The sequence below is a fragment of the Euprymna scolopes genome, chromosome 37, assembly GCF_053919585.1.
Source record: "Euprymna scolopes isolate OS-2025 chromosome 37, ASM5391958v1, whole genome shotgun sequence".
Classification (NCBI taxonomy): Eukaryota; Metazoa; Mollusca; class Cephalopoda; order Sepiida; family Sepiolidae; genus Euprymna; species Euprymna scolopes.
Window position 1 is genome coordinate 33,813,210 of NC_136518.1, and position 19,270 is coordinate 33,832,479.

A 19,270-nucleotide genomic window follows, 5' to 3' on the forward strand; every position below is an offset into this window, starting at 1 on the left:
CTTATTTATTATTTGTTTATAATTTATTTATTATTACTTATTTATTATTTGTTTATAATTTATTCATTATTACTTATTTATTATTTGTTTATAATTTATTCATTATTACTTATTTATTATTTGTTTATAATTTATTTATTATTACTTATTTATTATTTGTTTATAATTTATTTATTATTACGTATTTATTATTTGTTTATAATTTATTTATTATTACTTATTTATTATTTGTTTATAATTTATTCATTATTACTTATTTATTATTTGTTATAATTTATTTATTATTACTTATTTATTATTTGTTTATAATTTATTTATTATTACTTATTTATTATTTGTTTATAATTTATTCATTATTACTTATTTATTATTTGTTTATAATTTATTTATTATTACTTATTTATTATTTGTTTATAATTTATTCATTATTACTTATTTATTATTTGTTTATAATTTATTTATTATTACTTATTTATTATTTGTTTATAATTTATTTATTATTACTTATTTATTATTTGTTTATAATTTATTCATTATTACTTATTTATTATTTGTTTATAATTTATTTATTATTACTTATTTATTATTTGTTTATAATTTATTTATTATTACTTATTTATTATTTGTTTATAATTTATTTATTATTACTTATTTATTATTTGTTTATAATTTATTTATTATTACTTATTTATTATTTGTTTATAATTTATTTATTATTACTTATTTATTATTTGTTTATAATTTATTCATTATTACTTATTTATTATTTGTTTATAATTTATTTATTATTACTTATTTATTATTTGTTTATAATTTATTTATTATTACTTATTTATTATTTGTTTATAATTTATTTATTATTACTTATTTATTATTTGTTCATAATTCATTTATTCATGTCATTAAGAATTATCTCATTTCAAGGTTACAATAAAATCACAAAAAATATCTATAAACGTGTTATCTCTGTCTTTTTGTCTGTTTTAAATTCAAAATAAAATGCCCCACTTTTATAAATTCTAGAATTTTGAAATCTTATTTCAAAAATTGTTTTATTACTAATTCTTAAGCATTAAATTGCAAGATTATATAAAAATTGATGTGCGGAAAGTTCTATTCATTATAAAAAGTGTAACGAAACGGTAATCATCAGAACAGATTTTGTTCATTTGCTAAAAAATTTCATTAGAGTTTTTTCATTATGTACCATTTCAATATTTGATTTGATTCGATATTCTGTATCCATTTTACAAGATATGTACACGAAAACAATTCTTTTTAATAAATTTCTTTTAATTTCTTATTTAATCATTAGCATTTAAAGTTTCTTTTAATTGAGCCTCAAAAATCTAGATTTTATAAGTTGGTTACCTTAGCCGACAGACGTTATTGAATATTATAAATATTCAAAAAATTATCTACATATAAATTTGTATGAAAAATGTGTTAAAATAACAATAATACTGAAGAGACAGTTATCGATTTACACATCATAAGCTTTCAAGAATCTCTTAGCGATCTTTATCGTCTGAATGTTTCCTTTCCAAACATCTGTCAAATATTTGTAGTCACAAATATTATCGTACAATAAAAGATTTTAACCGTGTAAATAGCTTAACATCGGTATTTGTTCATATTAAAGGTGATGTGTTTACACAATAGCTTATATATATATATATATATATATATATATATATATATATATATATATATATATATATATATATATATATATATACAGCCAGAACCTCACAGTATACAAAAGCAATGACAGCCAACAAACCAAAATCCAAAGGCTCGAGTTTCGCCCTCATTTGAGCTTATCACCGGGATTCGAAACCCGAGTTCGGATGTGTCTCACTGATAAGCCCAAATTAGGGCGAAACTCGAGTCTTGGACTTCCGGTTTATTGGCTGTCATGGCTCTTGTGAGCTGCGACGTTGTCTGGCTGAGGAAATAATTGTATATTTACTCACATTCTGAATGTTTTATATATATATATATATATATATATATATATATATATATATATATAATGCACTCATGACTTGAAAATTACACCTCTCTGTTGCAGATATTGATAGTGTGAGACTCCAAGAAAGAAGCCCCTGTCAATGATGTGCGACAGAAGCAGAGAAGCATTATTGAATTCTTTCATGCAGAAAAAATTGAACCGATTAACATTTATCAGCGCCTGTTGAACGTTTATGAAACTGATATAGTTGATGTCAGCACAGTTGGGAGATGGGTTCATCGATTTCAGAGTATGAACAGAGATGTGAGTGACAAAGTGCGCTCCAGAAGCCCATGCACAGCCACCACCTCAGAAAACACCGTGCCTCGACCAACTCATCCACACTAATTAGCGGATAGCAGTAAATGAAATGTGAGTAGAGTGAATGTGAGTGTCAGTGCATTGGAAGCGATAATGTCATCCTCAAAAAACAGCAAATCATGTTCTAGATGGGTTCCACGAACGTTCATGCAGAACCAAAAAGACCACTGAGGAGATGTCTGTTAGGAGTTGTTGAATCAGTACAAAGCTGAAGGTAACAGATTCTTTGACGGCATCATCACTGGTGACAAAAAGTGGCCTTACCACTATGAGTTGGAGTCCAAGTGACAGTCGATGGAATGCCGCCACTCGCACTTCCCAGCAAAGAAGTTCAACACTCAGACAAAGTGATATGCACCGTCGTCTGAGATAGGAAGGACGTCATACTCCTAGATTTTTGGGAATCAGAGTTGTCTGTCAACTCTGACCGTTACATTGAAATGTTGAGGAAGCTGAAGGCTGGGATTGCCCGTATAAGGCCAGAAAAAAAGAGAAACATTTTGTTTGCAACACAACAACACCAGGCCAAACACAAGTTTTAAGACGATGGAATGTGTGACAAAGTTTAGCTGGACCATGCTGTCTCACTCATTATATAGTCCTGACCTGTCACCGTCAGATTTCCACTTGTTTGGACTTGTGAAGGACGCATTACATCGACAGCATTTCTCAAACAACAACACTATAATCGCAGCCATCAAAAATAGACCATGTTGGCAGGCACTGATTTTTACGACAAAGGCACCAAGGCTGGCTGAGAATGGTGGCGACAATGTAGAAAAATAAATTTTGGAGCACAAATGGTCACTCGTTTTAATGGTACCACTGCCGCCTTCATAGCTCTTCAACTTTTTGAGTTAAAATTAGGAAGCATTACTTTTGGAACGACCTTCATATGCATCAGTTTTTATTATGATGTATTCTATCATATTTAATAGTGCCAAAGAATCGTTTTCTTATATAAAAAATCGTGTCAAATATCCTTCAGATCCTTAAATTTATACTATAGTGCTCAGTTACTTGTACGAGAGCATATTTTTTTTTTTAATTTCGATTGACACTATACATAAGTTCGATTTCGCATGAGTACCTGGAAACACTGGGAACTCAGCCCGCATGATTAAAGATACCGAATGTAACCAGTAATTGTTCAGTCAGTGTTTTATATATATATATATATATATATATTCCATGTATACTTCTAGAGAAATATTTCCAGGATTATAGGAGAAGCATAAAAACGATGTTGTTTTAAATTTATTATATCTTATTTTGATATTTCGAGCAGTTGATTTCAGAGTGTCGACAGAGATGTGAGTGACAAAGTGTGCTCCAGACGCCCATGCACAGCCACCACCCACTTTTTTATCAGAAAATTGTAGCGAAATGAGTAAAACAAAATTTGACTCATTTCATTACAATTTTTGACAAAGAGCGGAGAACTGCTCGAAATATCCAAATAAAATATAATAAATTAAAAACATCGTTTTTATGTTTCTTACACCTCCTATTCATTCTGTTGGATTTATCTGTATATTCATTCTTTTTAAAAATACCAACCGGAAATAGAGAGAGAGAGAGAGAGAGAGAGAGAGAGAGAGAGAGAGAGAGAGAGAGAGGGGGGAGGGGGAAACAAGAAGGTAAAAAATGTGTTTGCGACAATCAAATATACAATACTGAACAATCAAATGTATTATGCACAATGAAATATATAACGAAACATAATATTCCAATGAGTTCTTAAACTTTTGAAGAAATGTAACAATTTGTCAGGAATTTATAAAGTTTAGGAAAGTCTTCGAAATGCACTTAAGAATAAGTTAAATGCACTTTTATTGGATGACATGGAGCATAGATTTTTTTAACATCAACAGATTGTAAAATGAAAATATAAGTTTTACAACTACCTGTTTCGACATGACGTTGCCCAAGCATTTTTACTTTCATTTCACAGTTTTTTATAAACAAATTTTGACTTTTTTTAAATAGGATTTTAAAATCAAAATTTAATTATTACAATATCCTTTGGTCATTAAATTATTGATCGAATCAAATTGTTATAAAACTATAACTAATGTCTGTTAATGTATAAATGTTGGTTTAAATTCTATTAAAAATAATTTTGAATGTAAATAATTTCCAAATTTTTTCAATCTTAAAAGATACATAAGAATTCTAAAGCACAAATGACTTTCTATTTTAAACATTTTCAAATTTCAAAAGTTTGTGAAATAATTACTTTCATTTTTTTTCAACAATTAAGATGAAATAAAATATGGCGAACTTGCTTACGAAGAAACTGAAATTTCTAATATGAACTAATTTGAAAAAAAAAATGACCGCCATTGCAAGTAACCTTTTACTGTTGCCGATTGAGTCTGATGAAAAAAATGATAAAATATAATAAAAATTAATCTTTTCATCGTTTTATTTCAGTCAAATAATGTGTTTTATCAACAACAAAAAAATAAATAAATAACTAAAAAAACACACGCTTTTTTTATGGTTTTATGTAGGTCAACTAATTTATACACCTGAAGTGCACATTTACCAAAGGATCATTTAAAAAGAATTAATTTCTCTCAAATCAGAAATTTAACGAAAAAATTTGATTCAAACAAATGTAAGAATCTAGTGCAATTATTTAAAATATTTTAAAGTTAGAAATTAAAGATTTCTATGTAGAAGAGCTAAACTCAGTATATATACATATATGTATATATACATATATGTATATATACATATATGTATATATACATATATATATGTATGCATATATACGTATACATCTATATACTTATAAAGTTGATTTTTTTCTCACTCAGATATTGATATTAAAAGCATATTTTTTTCTATTCAGAAGTTATTGAAACAAATTCTTAATATACTCAGTCATGGATATGCGAACGACTTTATGAAGGTTAACTGATTTGCATATTCCTTTGAAAAACGAGCGTTCATTAATTAATTATTTGTTTTTATTGTTTCTTATTAAATAATTGGTTTCATTTAACTATTATGCTTAATTCTTTTTTGCATAGTTTCTATATTGTGCATAATTGCGTAGAATTTAGGATGAAACGAGTGACCTTGTCTGTGTGTGTGTGCGCAAAAAGTCTCTATCAAACTCCTCTCTGCATATTTAGTCTACAGATTTAAACTTGATATATAGGTATGTAGATCTCAAGAAAATTTTCAATTATATTTTTAGCCTGTAAAAATACTGCTGCTGGATCAAAATTGAAAAGAAAAAACAAACAGTTGGCACTGACAAGAGTAAATCAACTAACTTTTGAGCATGCATACATATGCATTTTTAGTTTGAAGTCACTAGATAATTTGCTCTATAAGAATAAATACGAAATCTGCATGAATTAAAATATCATATTGAAGCATATTTTATAACCGGGCAATGCCTGGCGATCTGCTAGTATATATATATATATATATATATATATATATATATATATATATATATATATACTAGCAGATCGCCAGGCATTGCCCGGTTATAAAATATGCTTCAATATGATATTTTAATTCATGCAGATTTCGTATTTATTCTTATAGAGCAAATTATCTATATAATTATATATATATATATATATATATATATATATATATATATATATATGCTCCAATATGATATTTTAATTCATGCAGATTTCGTATTTATTCTTATAGAGCAAATTATCTATATAATTATATATATATATATATATATATAATTATTTTTTACTATAATAATTAAATACCTACGGACACTAGTGTTTCATCCTTTCATCTTCAGTGCAGGGTGTCACGATTACTACCAGTCGAACGATTCGAACCCCGTATCACGAGACATCTCTGGCTCGATTAGCGGAGACCTAATCCATTCAGCTACCATTAACCGCTTGAAATAACGTTGAATTTTAAACATCTTAATTTTAAGTGTTCATTTACGCCAGACAGACAGTGATCTAATCGTTATACGATGATCTACGCATAAGAGCTAAATTGACCGACTTTTAATTCAACTGAAAGTGCTCAACGATAAGAAACGAATTTCTTAAAGGGGTTGTCATATATATATATATATATATATATATATATATATATATATATATATTTACCAGTGGTGAAAAAACCGGACTAGAGTGCTCAATGTCTATGAATTCTGACGATGAATGAGGACACCCCCCTCTACTAATAGAGGGCAACTTCTAATATCAAATAAGAAGCTGTAGACAATGAGGAATTAATAATAAAAACAAAATTAATAAAAATAAATATATTAGCATGCCTGTACCCAGGATAAAAAGGACCCTTCAACCCGTTTATACACCAAGCAGGAAGAAGTAAGTAATGGTGTAAACCTTCTATCCTCTGGAAGTGGTACTATAGTCATGACAGAGAGGCCAACCAGTGTCAGCCACTAGACCTTGATGACTACCTTCCTATAAGGAGACAAAAGTCTAGATGCGAGATGGAAGAGAAGTTGATATTGCTATGGCCTATGGAATACACTCAAGCAAAACATGCCCAACAAAAGCAAAGGACAGAGAGCTGGTGGAAAATATTCTCCCATTTCTGTCCAGGCAAAAATAATGTTCTACCCCCAAAAGATAATATCTCAACGATACAACCGTCTAAAGTTTTTCAATGGAGTTTGAATACATAAAAACGGAAGTAGCAGCTCTCATTAAAAAAAAACAAAAACAAAAACAAAAAACAACAGAATTCACTTGAAAACCCTGTAAAAATTCCCACTATTGCCAACACCTGTACCTACACCACTACCTCAGAAATTTCTGGAACTAGATAAGTGGAGGAAGAGCTATGTAAGACCATTGAGGGGGTCCAAAAAATGTGGTCAGAGGTAAAGACTTAACCTGCCAAAGTACAACATATGAAAGCTACAAGCAGCAATAAAATGGTTGAATGTTGCTCGCCATAGATTTGTGCAATATAACACGGCAGTTGAACCGAATATCTTATGCTACTGGATTTTACATTGTTAAAAAAACGGTCCCTAAATTTCCAACAGCAAAAATAATGGGAGTCCAGAGCAAAAATACAAACACCACATTGGAAATGGAAGCTCCAGAATCAGCTGAATAGTTGCAGAAAGGAATTGTATCAAATAAAACAATTCCTTGTCACCCATGCAATGCAGGGACGGCTGAAGAATATTATCTGCAGGCTCAGTGTAAAATATGGCACAAAAGTAGGAAAGCTGAAGAACTAAGAGAAGGAACTCGGGAGCAAGATCCCAGCACTTGCTAAAAGAATAAAAAAAAACAAGAATAGAGCAAAAGTCGAAACCTAATAACACAATAACGGTAGAAAAGCCACCTGAAAAGCAAGAGCAGGAAGATTATTTGAAGTTTCTGTTTGAAAAGAAGGTTAGCTAAAATGAAGAGGCCAAATGGATCCAAGATGTTGCAGAAAGCAATGAAAACAAACCTGAAATGGCATGATAAAACAAAAGCTGAATGGTTTCCAGAACTACAAAAAGCCTGGCATGGACGAACTACCCAATTTCTGGTTCAAACGACTAACAGCACTGCATGGTCATTATAGCAGTTGCTTCAGCAGGTTATTGAGGGGTGAAGTAGTCATGCCAACAAGGCTTTTAAAAGGTGTTGAGACTCTTATACTATAAATAAGTCAAACACAATGCCCTAGTAAATACTAACCCATCTGTTGTCTCACTACTACCTACAAGCTTTTCACTAGTATGGTTGCAAACAGCATCTATCAACACCTCTCCTCTGGAGCATACCTGGAAAAAGAATAAGCAGGGTGCAAAAGGAAGTGTTTAGGCATCAAGGACCAGTTGTTTATTAATGTCCACCCTTGAGGACTGTGAGAAGAGACAAAGAAAATGAAGTATGGCATGGATTGATTACCAAAAGGCATATGGCTACTATGGTGGCTAGATTTATATAAAATTCATCCAGCAATCAAAGAGAAAAAAAATCCCTAATGTCAAGATCAGAAAATCAGAATCTTCCAAAGGGAATAGTCTATCACTTTTACTCTTTTGTGTGGCAGTAGATCCGTTAAGCAAATTACTCAATAAAAAATGGAGTGCCTACAATCTTAGCCATGGCCGGCAACAAGACCCAAACATAGATGACCTCAAGCTGTATGCCAACTCAGATGCTGATTAAAGTTGACTCTTGCAAGTCGTACATAACTTTTCCAGAAATATTGGAATGCACTTTGGTTTAGATCAATATGCCAAGTGCTCCATCAAAGCTGGGAAGAAGGTCCATATGGAAAACATGCAGTATGATGAAAATACTGACATCAAGGACCTAGAAGAGCAGGAAAAATAGAAATTGATAAGAACGATTCAATTCAGCATATTAAGATGAGAGAAAAAATTGGCAGTTAATATATAGGCCTCAAAAGTCCATTATCCATTATGAAAGTGACCAAACATTTAGACAAAACTGAATCAGAAAAGTCTGTTACAAAAAAAAAACCCTAAAAGAGTCGACAACAATGCACGAAGAACTTCCATTGCAAACAACTGAAAGAATGGGTCAACCAACAGTGCGTCAAGTATTTTCTAGATGAATTAGCCCAGAACTATATAGATAAAGAAAACTATATAGATAAAGAAAACTATATAGAAAAAGAAAATTGTATAAAGAAAACTGTATAAAGAAAACTGTATAGACTGGATAAAAAGAGAATCACTATGATCAGGAGAGGATTATAATGGCTACTCAAGATGAAGGTTTCACGATCAATGTTTTTAAGAAAATGAGTGGCTTCAGTAATGGCAGGAATGTTTACTATATGACGCGACACAATGGAGTTTGTAAATACCTCTACTGGACCGTCTGTAAAAAGTTGAATATCAAATACAGCAGCGAATTCTGGGAACATGTTTACCAGAAAGAACAGTTGAAAATAAGTCATACACCAATTCACTATGTCTATGCAGAGCCATAAAAGCTGACATAGTGATATGGAATATGAAAGAAAAATAAACAATCTTAGTATCTGAGCAAAAGTTAGTGTCTTTCATGATGCTGGATTAAAGGGCTGAGAAGGAAAAGATAACAAAATACCAAATTCCTATGGATGATGTGAAAAGAAACTGGAATCTTAGGAAGATCTTTGTCATTCCAGTAATTATAGGATCAAAACTACTGCAAAAGAATAATAAAAAACTACCTGGCAAATATACCCGGTGAACAATGCAAGAGAGATTCGGACAATTGTACTTAAAGGCACGCTCAGAATCTTAAAAAGATCTCTAGGTTTAAATATTTGAGTTATCTGGGTGAATGTCTAGCATCCGGTAGGATGGCCGTCCACAGCTTGAATAGACTAATAAGAAAATTTAAAAAAATTATATATATATATATATATATATATATATATATATATATATATATATATATATATACACTGGGTGTATCAAAAATAGGTGGACAATAAAAATCATTTATTTAGAGATCATGTATACCTATTCCAAATTTATTTAGATATCACTTATATCTATTCAAAATGCTGTCTACCTAGTTTTGACTCATGTACGTATATATATATATATATATATATATATATATATATATATATATATATATATATGACTAGCAAGTCACTCGGCATTGCTCAGTCGTGAAATACACTTAAATATTCTAATTTAATTCATGCAGATTTTATCAATAATCTACCAATTATTATATTGTACCCAATATATATTAGTGATTTCAAAAGTAAAAGAAACAAATATGACCTGGGTGCCATTAATTAGAATCGAAACCAAAACATATAGCTCTCTGGCCTTATTCGTTACATTCTAAGCCATGTCCTTACACATAAAAAACCTTTAAAAAATAATGTTGTAAAAGCTATAACTATATTTTCGCACTTAAAGTCGACTTACCTTGCCAAGTTTCAATTTTTTCTTCAATTATGTCACATTTTGCATTTATTTTTTCTCGGCTGACGACTACACAGAATTTGTTCTACAAATTCAAATCCCCCATATATCAAGTTTTAAATGTGTAGACCAAAAATTGACAGAGTTTGGTAAAGACCCTGTCCCAGGAAGACAGACAAGGACATATATATATATATATATATATATATATATATATATATATATATATATATATATATATATATATATATATATATATATATATACAATGTATTAACAAAACCAAGACTTCAGAAACGGAATTGGTAGCAACAAAAAGTGTATTTCATATATATATATATATATATATATATATATATATATATATATATATATGTGTGTGTGTGTGTGTGTGTGTGTGTGTGTGTGTGACAGACATTTACTAGGTGCTTGCTTGATATAAGTATGTTCATATATATATATATATATATATATATATAATTCGTTTTTTTCATATCTTTATCAATAAGTGCTGAATAATATGATGTTTGAACACATAAATAATTAAAACATCTAAAAGATATGGAAAGTCAATATAAATTTGAATTTAAATTTGTATGTTTTTATCTACTGTCTCTTTAAATAAAATATTTGCATGTATAATTTAATGATGTAAATATCTTTTTAGATATATAAATATTTTGTCTCTTACTCGAGTAATTGTGTTCTCTGGATGATTTTTATTTCTCCCAATTTTGTTATCATTTTTGTTTTTTATTTATCATATATTTTGTTGCTTTCCTTCGCCAATCATTCAAGTTGTAGAAATACAGCTTCATTACAAATCATAAACAGTTTTGAGATTCAGAATATCACCTGCTAATATCATTAATGAAATCTCTTTTTGTAATTAGCCATTACTAATATTAAAAACAACAATATTAAATTTATATAGATTGAATTACAAATATAACCTTTATTTTTGTAAAGTTTTATTATGAATGTAAAAATTGCAGTAATTACTTAATCATTATTTTCATGTTATAATATCGAGAAAAGTTATCTAAGAAAAAAATTAGCTAAAGGACTTTTCTTGCCGGTTTTCGTCATTTGAAATCTTGGAATAAAAAACAACAATAACAAAACACAAAAAATAAAATAAATTAATAAAACATAGTAAAAACTGTTACATCTATTTCTAAAATCACAGCGTAGTATTTCTTTTTCCAACACAACAGGAAACGTGTATATAAATTATTTCGGATACAGTGTGTGTTTTCGAAATGTGATCCTGCAAGAAAACCCGATATATAAGCACAGCATGGCAGTTATATAGATATATGCTGACGGGGGAGAAGCTAGTAGAGGGTACACACTTACCCATTCCATTTGTGTAATACTGCTTGTTGAGGCCCAAAGTATGCTCCCCAGACCCAGAGATATCAAACTCTTCATCGTAAAGGATCTCTGCCTCCTCAGTAGAATTTGTAAGAGGACTTTTAGCGTACATGTTCTCAAAGGAAAGAAGTTGTTGATGATATTGGATCTGATTCGGGGTAAAGTAAACTCCAGATAGAAACGTGTGTCTCTCGTACACACCATTCACTTAAAACAAGTTTCGTTTTTTTTTTGTTTTGCTTTTCTTAACTCTCTACTAGACTGGCAAAACTGATTGTTTCTCTCACTCTCCTTCTCTCCTACCCCACTTCCTGTATGTAGCATCTCCTCACCCCCCACCCCCACTCATCTCAGCCTGCTTCTCAAGGTTTTAATGCCTACCAACATCGGTCGTTCCCTTTTCAATTCACTCTTTCATTATTTCTGAGATTTCTACTCAGCCACCATTGGCTACCCGTTTTCAAATATGCAACCGTAAAAGAGAAACGTATACAGTATATTCTTGTTTCACACACACACACACACACACACACACACACACACACACACACACTTTTTCACTCATTTTTGCCTGCAGATGTGCTTAAGGATATACCAGTGCACTTTGTATATATATATATATATATATATATATATATATATATATATATATATATATATATATATATATATATATATATATATATATATATATAGAGAGAGAGAGAGAGAGAGAGAGATAGATAGATAGATATGTGTGCGTGTCTATGTGTATGTGTATGTGATAGTAAGAATTCTTATAGTATATCATAAGTACTTAAAGTATTTTTAAGAATATATATATATATATATATATATATATATATATATAGAGAGAGAGAGAGAGAGAGAGAGAGACAGACAGACAGACAGACAGACAGGCAGACAGACAGAAAGACAGAGAAGACAGAGAGACGGAGATAGATATGCGTATGTTATATACACACATGCTCCAAGGTTCTGGATACCTGGATATGATCCTAAAGTGCATCTAGCAGTAAAGTTCCAATTTGTAACTCTTGGGGTTGAGGGTAAAGTTACTTCTTAGTTACCACTACTCTCAGGTCCATTCTAAGCCAGAAATGATACCTGTTAGAGTCCAATCTATGTGGAGAATAATTTTGTTTCAGCACAACTGTCTCAGATTACATTATTCATCTGTATCCTAATGTTTGCAGGAAGCTGTCACTATCACCTCATATACAGCATCTGGTATTCCCAAAGTGTCACCCATCTGGTACTCACCAGGCTGAATATTGCTTAACTGATGCTTGCTTCTAACTCACGTCATCACCCCCAAATCAATCTTTCACAACCCTATCAAATATTCAAGCTCCCATTCTAACAACCTTGGCCATTATATTAAACTAAATCCAGCAGTGAGGCCACAATTTCAGAATTTTAGTGTCTGTAGAGCCGACCCTTGATTGTCACGACATCTAGATCCATTCCAGTAATACATGTCAGCCACCATCTCTATCTATGAATTAAATGGAAACTATTATTTGCAGACTATTTCTTTATCAAATCTATACTTCTACAAAACAAATTAATTTACAAACCAACCATATACAAAATATATGTACGATTTCATCATGAAAAATGGCCACAGTCAATGTTTTTTCGTTCAATTTTGATCACTTAGCAGCTACTGTACTAGCTCAAAACTAAATCAAAAGTGTGCTACAAATCCAAACACCCTATATATCAAATTTCAACTCTATAGACCAAATATTCAGAGAGGAGTTTGGTAGAGACTTTTTGCACACACACAGACAAGGTGACTTCAGTGTGAAATAGAGAAATGAAATTAATCATCTAATAGGAAACCATAAAAATTAATAACGTTCGTTTTTTTAAAGGAATATGCAAATTAGTTCGCCTTGATGTATTCACTTACATATCCATGACTGAGTATATTAAAAAATTCGTTTTAACTAGAAAAAAGTAGGCTTTTAATATCAATATCAAGACGAGAAAAAACTCAACTGTATAGATAGATGGAACAATAAGGTTTGAAAATTTGGAAGACTATCAAATTCCTTTTAACGTTTCAATTCATTTTGAAACATTAATTGTAAAAAATGAGAAAAAATGGGAAGATTTTTATTGCTGAAAAGAATAAAAGTTCTTTTCAGAACTTTAGTGGAAAAAAATAATCGAGATATTGTCATTGTTATTTATGAAAGTTGAGAGCTACACTTTTTTCCTGAGAGTAGAGCACAGGTAAAATTCAACACGAGCATGATAAGTGCTAATCAGTAGATTTTTGACAGGGAATATACTAGTATCTAAATAAGTGAATGTTATTGGTATAAATGTCTTTAAAGGTCAACAGCTGATGAACTTTGTAAATGCTTTATTTTATATCGAAGGTACTTATGCCATTTCTAGGATGTATGCCATCTCAAAATCACACAGAAACTTTGAAAAAATCCATTTTTCATTTTTGGTAAATTTTTCATCAAATAAACGCAACTAATTTGTTCCATCTGAATCTTGGCGATACATACAATCAGATGATCCTGGTTTTAAAGAATTTAGAAATATCTGCGAAATATTATTTACATTTTCTGCTTTTAATATGAATAAAATAGGCAATTCCAATTGTTGGTCTTCAGGTTCGAGAAGAGATTGGGGGAGGGAGGTTTTATTCATCAAAATAAAACGTATTCATGTTAACAATTGTTTCTGAAACATATTTTTACTCTATAGACTCTTAAGAGTAGGTCAGCAGAAACAATTCTAAAACCAAGTGGAAGACTCTAGAGAAAAAGAATAGCTTTTGCTTACTGTGTCAACTAGAATGCATAATGCACATATACAACTCTCTTCTAAAAAAGTGGTTTTATTCAGTTTTATTTTAGTTTTTATAGAAATTGTTGATTAAGCCCAGAATGTTTTAATGAAAAAAATACTTATTTAATTTTTTGCAGCAAAATTTAATTTTTCATGTAAGTTTTATTTAAAATGTTTTACTTGATGTCTTTTTTACATTTCCTTTACCCACAAAATACATTTTACAAATGCATTTTTTGGAATTTTGAGCAGAGGATCATTTTACTGATATAGCAAAAGTGAACCTCTTTATAAAATTGAATGGCAACTTGTTTAAAATTATTCTGGTAATCTGAAATATTTGTTTTAAAATAGGAAGATTTTATTCCAAAAGATGTAATAACTAAAGTTTTAGAAGCAAAAAATTACAACGGTCATTGTTGATATTATTCATAATAATTATTGAGACATATTTTCTTGAAAATGATTACTGAAATAGCCGAAAGCTATTCATGTTTTTACTCCGAAGGGAATGGAAACATGAAAACTTCAATTGGAAATATTTTATCCAATCAGCAAGTACAAATCAATATAGGAAAAAAGGTTGAGGATTGAGTTATATTTGGAAAAAATCCAAATTATTTTAGATAGTTGTCAGTTGCAATTACTTCATCAAGTGAGTTATCTTTTACTAGTTGTCTGTCTATCACTCTCTTCCTCTCTTATAGTATCTTGTTTGACCTCCCCCCCTCACTCTTATTTTATACTGTTTCTATCACTCACACATCTCTCACTCTCTCGGTTTACTAACAGTTAATTGTAATACAGAAAGGGAAAGATAGAATAAAAAGATAGGAATAATCCATTATAAACAAAAGGAAATATCACCACATGTAACGGGTAGTAGGAGAGAGAGACAGAGAGGAGAAAGAAAGTTATGGCCAGCAGAATGTGGTTAATTTAGGATCTTATCATTTTATTATATTAAACACATAACTGGCTCAATGATCGACCCTACAGATCACATTTTTTCTCATAGTATACTTTGGAATTTATATATTTCGTTTTGCTCGTTATGTAACAGCGATAACTTTGACATGTGTATCATCCATATCATCGCCTGCTGCTGATTTCCGATCAAAACACAAAAAAAGACAGAGGGGAATGGTTCTCCAGACACATTTGTAAGCCACAGTTGTCGAGGGCAGATTATTGATCCTTGGCGCTGATCCAAGACCACTAACCTTTATATCAGAAGGCTGATCTTTGTTCACAGTTAGGAGAACAGGCGATGAGCAGTTACAGGCACGTCATCATGAGTTTCATGTGGGCGGTTTCTCTCTTTCAGACTAATTACCATCATCAATCCATTTTTGATCATTGAAAATATTTATTAAACACTAGCAGACGCATGCAGCACTGTTCAGAAAAGAATCAAGACCATTCTGCTCTGAACCTCATATTTTTATCCTTATTTTTTATCTATACAATTTTCAATTTTCAAGTTATAAATAAAATAAAATATAATAAAATAAAATAAAATATAATAAAATAAAATAAAATAAAATAAAGCCATGCATGAAGACGTTTATTATAGTTAATCTTTTTTTTTTTTTAAATACAATCATTACCATGGTTGGGTTTCTCGTAAATTTTAATTGAAAAAACTTGTTTGATCTTAGCATAGGTCTTTGTTTTTAATTACAGCCCTGGACAGGCAGCCAGACATCACAGTTACATTATAGACAGCCAATCATCATCAAAACGTTAACATCTGAACATTATGCCCTGCTTATGCGTTTTCCACAAGTGAAATTAAGAGAAACCAGTATTTCTATCTCTAATAATGTTTGCTTTAATTTCAATTAGCATAAAGTGCAGAGAGATAGGTGATGACTACTTTTCATATTTTTTATATGCAATAAAAACCTCACCTCAGTCTTTCAGGCTTTTGTTACATCATAATTTGATTTTGTGCCAGACTTCTGATGAATCAAAATGTGGGCAACATAGTAAGCTAGCCAAACTTGAAGGTCAATTGGGTCACGATTGGTTGAGGAAGTGATTTCATCTCTTAAGTCAGAATATAACAAGATTCAAATGTGCATATGTTTTTTTTTTTTGTAAAAGAATCAGCTTATACAAACAAACAACTGCATGGGTGTAAAGCAATAAGGTGGTCCTTACTAGTAGTGTAAGTTGACTTACTGCATGGGTGTAAAGCAATAAGGTGGTCCTTACTAGTAGTGTAAGTTGGCGAATATGAGTGACTCAGTAGTTTTTTGTTGTCCCATTTCCTCTATCTCTTTCTTTCTGAAACAATAGAGTCTAGTATCGTCCAGTTACAAGTAAATCACACACACACACACACACACACACACACACACACACACACACACACACACACACACACACACACACACACACACACATTTATATTTATATTATTTGATAATAATTAAGCAAAGTCCACAGACTGTGTGTAGTATACTAGACCACTGCGAATTCACTGGATTAGTATTTGTTTATGAAATATATATCTTCTCTTCCCTTTCTGTCTCTCTTGACTTCTCTTCTTCATCTTTGCCTCCTAATTTCTCTCTTCTGAATATTATTTACCTGACACTGCTCTAAGGTTTGATGTTACACAATGTCGAGTTTAATGTAGGATATGAAGTTATGTGGATTATGGTCATTATTGAACACTTCTCTGGCATTCAGTAGCGTCCCTGAGCAGACCGAGGAACTCTCAACGAAAAGTCATAACACCAGAAATATCCGTAACGACATCAGACATGATTAATTATTTCAAGGATGACATCAGCCATCAACACAGAGACTCCAGTCACTATTCGTCCATGTAAACAGTGTAGTAAATAATGGGCAATCAACAATTCCTCCACTAACCAACAATCACAAGGTTGTTTGCTCAGAAACCGACGAGGCTAATATGCTTGCCAGCCGGTTTGCCTCAAACTCCACACTGGACCCTTCAAACCACCCTCTGCCTGACTTTCCTTTGCGGACAGACGCCACGCTAGACGATTTGCAAATACCCCTTGCTCAGGTACATGCTATCATAAAAATCCTTGACACTTCAAAAGCATGTGGACCTGATCTCATCCCAGCTGTGCTATTAAAAAAGTGCTCAGCCGAAGTAGCTCAAGTACTCTCCAAACTCTACAACAAATGCCTTAATGAATCATGCTTCCCGGGCTGTTGAAAAACTGCTTCTGTGGTAACAGTATTCAAAAATTCTGGCGAAAGAACTGACCCATCAAATTATCGCCCCATTAGCCTCCTCCCACTTTTCGCCAAAATATTTGAGACTATAATTAACCATGCTCTAGCCCGTCACCTTACAGATGCTAAACTTCTGACTGATAAACAATATGGATTTAGACAAGCCCGTTCCACAGCAGACATCCTCACTGTAATCTCTGAATGTATATACCATTCACTGGACAAAGTGGGGGAGGGCAGAGCGGTAGCTCTAGATATATCTTAAGCTTTTGACAGGGTATGGCATGAGGGCCTCCTCAGGAAAATTAAATCATACGGTATCACTGGTAGAATACTTAAAATAATTAAATCCTTCTTAGATAAGAGAAAAATCCAGGTTGTCCTCGACGGTCGTACATCTAAACAGTGTGATATAAATGCAGGAGTGCCTCAGGGCTCTATCCTTGGACCTCTATTGTTCCTAATATTTATTAATGACCTCCCCGACAAAACTGCCTCTGAGATGGGTATATATGCTGATGACACCACACTCTATAACAGGCATGACAGGAAAACAAATGAACACATAACTAAAGAAATGGTAAAAACACTAGAAGATGGCCTCCAATCTGTAGTGGAACGGAGACAAAAATGGATGGTCACATTCAATGCTGCCAAGACTAAACGGGTTTCCTTCAATAATTACAAGGAACCTTCTCTGCCACTTATAGCAATGGCCAGTGACTCCCTGTCTGAGAGTACAGCTTTCAAACTGCTTGGCCTAACGTTCACAGGACACATGAGTTGGAACAATTATATTGAAAACATTGCCAGGGCCGCTGTGAAGAAGTTAGGCTCTCTCTACCATGCTAGAAAACTACTGACACCTGAAAATATTCTGTACCTCTATAAGGCCACCATTCGCCTATGTATGGAGTGTTGCTTTCACATTTGGGCTGGTGCATCTGCTGCTAGTCTCTCACTCCTAGACAAGGTTCAAAAGAGAGTCGCCAATCTGATAGGCCCTGAACTGGCATCTAAGCTTCAGCCTCTGTCCCATCGACGAAACGTTGCATCCTTCTGCCTGTTCTACAAGTATTTTAATGGTGAATGCTCTGACGAACTGCAGACACTTGTGCCCCCACGATGTAGACACCCTCGACAAACCCGACAGGCTGCTAAATCCCACCCCCACACTGTAGAATCCCTAGATGTAGAAGATCTTTCTACTCCAGTAGTTTCTTCCCCAGAACCGCTAGACTCTGGAATTCCATTCCAGGTCCCTGCTTCCCCAACTGTACTGACATGCAGAAGTTCAAGTGTAACGTGAACCGACATCTTGCTGCCCAAATCCCAACATAATGCCCCAATAGCTGCTGCCCCTGATAGTAACCCCCTACACCACAGCGGCAATGTGCCTTGTTTGGGGTGAAAATGTAATAAAAAAACAAACGAACAAAAAAAAACAAAACAAAACAAAACAAAAAAAACAGTGACATTATATACATATACATACACACATGCATATATGTGTGTGCGTATGTACACATACACACATGTGTGTGTGTGTGTGTGTGTGTGTGTGTGTGTGTGTGTGTGTGTGGAGAGAAAGAAAGAGAAAGTAAAAGAGAGGAAGAAAGAGAGTGAGT

At 32.0% G+C, this 19,270-nt stretch overlaps 1 protein-coding gene across 7 annotated transcripts in view; it reads right to left on the reverse strand.

The window, feature by feature from the left end:
• The window catches only part of LOC145261125 (rap1 GTPase-activating protein 1-like), a 1,259,270-nt gene that overhangs the window by 1,013,451 nt on the left and 226,549 nt on the right, over window positions 1-19,270 (reverse strand). For 3 of the 7 annotated variants that reach the window (XM_080119379.1, XM_080119378.1, XM_080119376.1), the window contains exon 1: window positions 11,586-11,928. The exons of 3 other annotated variants lie outside the window; for them this stretch is intronic. In XM_080119379.1, coding sequence (XP_079975505.1) covers window positions 11,586-11,715 — 130 coding nt within the window. In that variant the 5' untranslated portion in view covers window positions 11,716-11,928. Of the gene's footprint in view, window positions 1-11,585; window positions 11,968-19,270 lie in introns of those variants that run through there. One more of the 7 variants, XM_080119377.1, reaches the window with a different exon arrangement.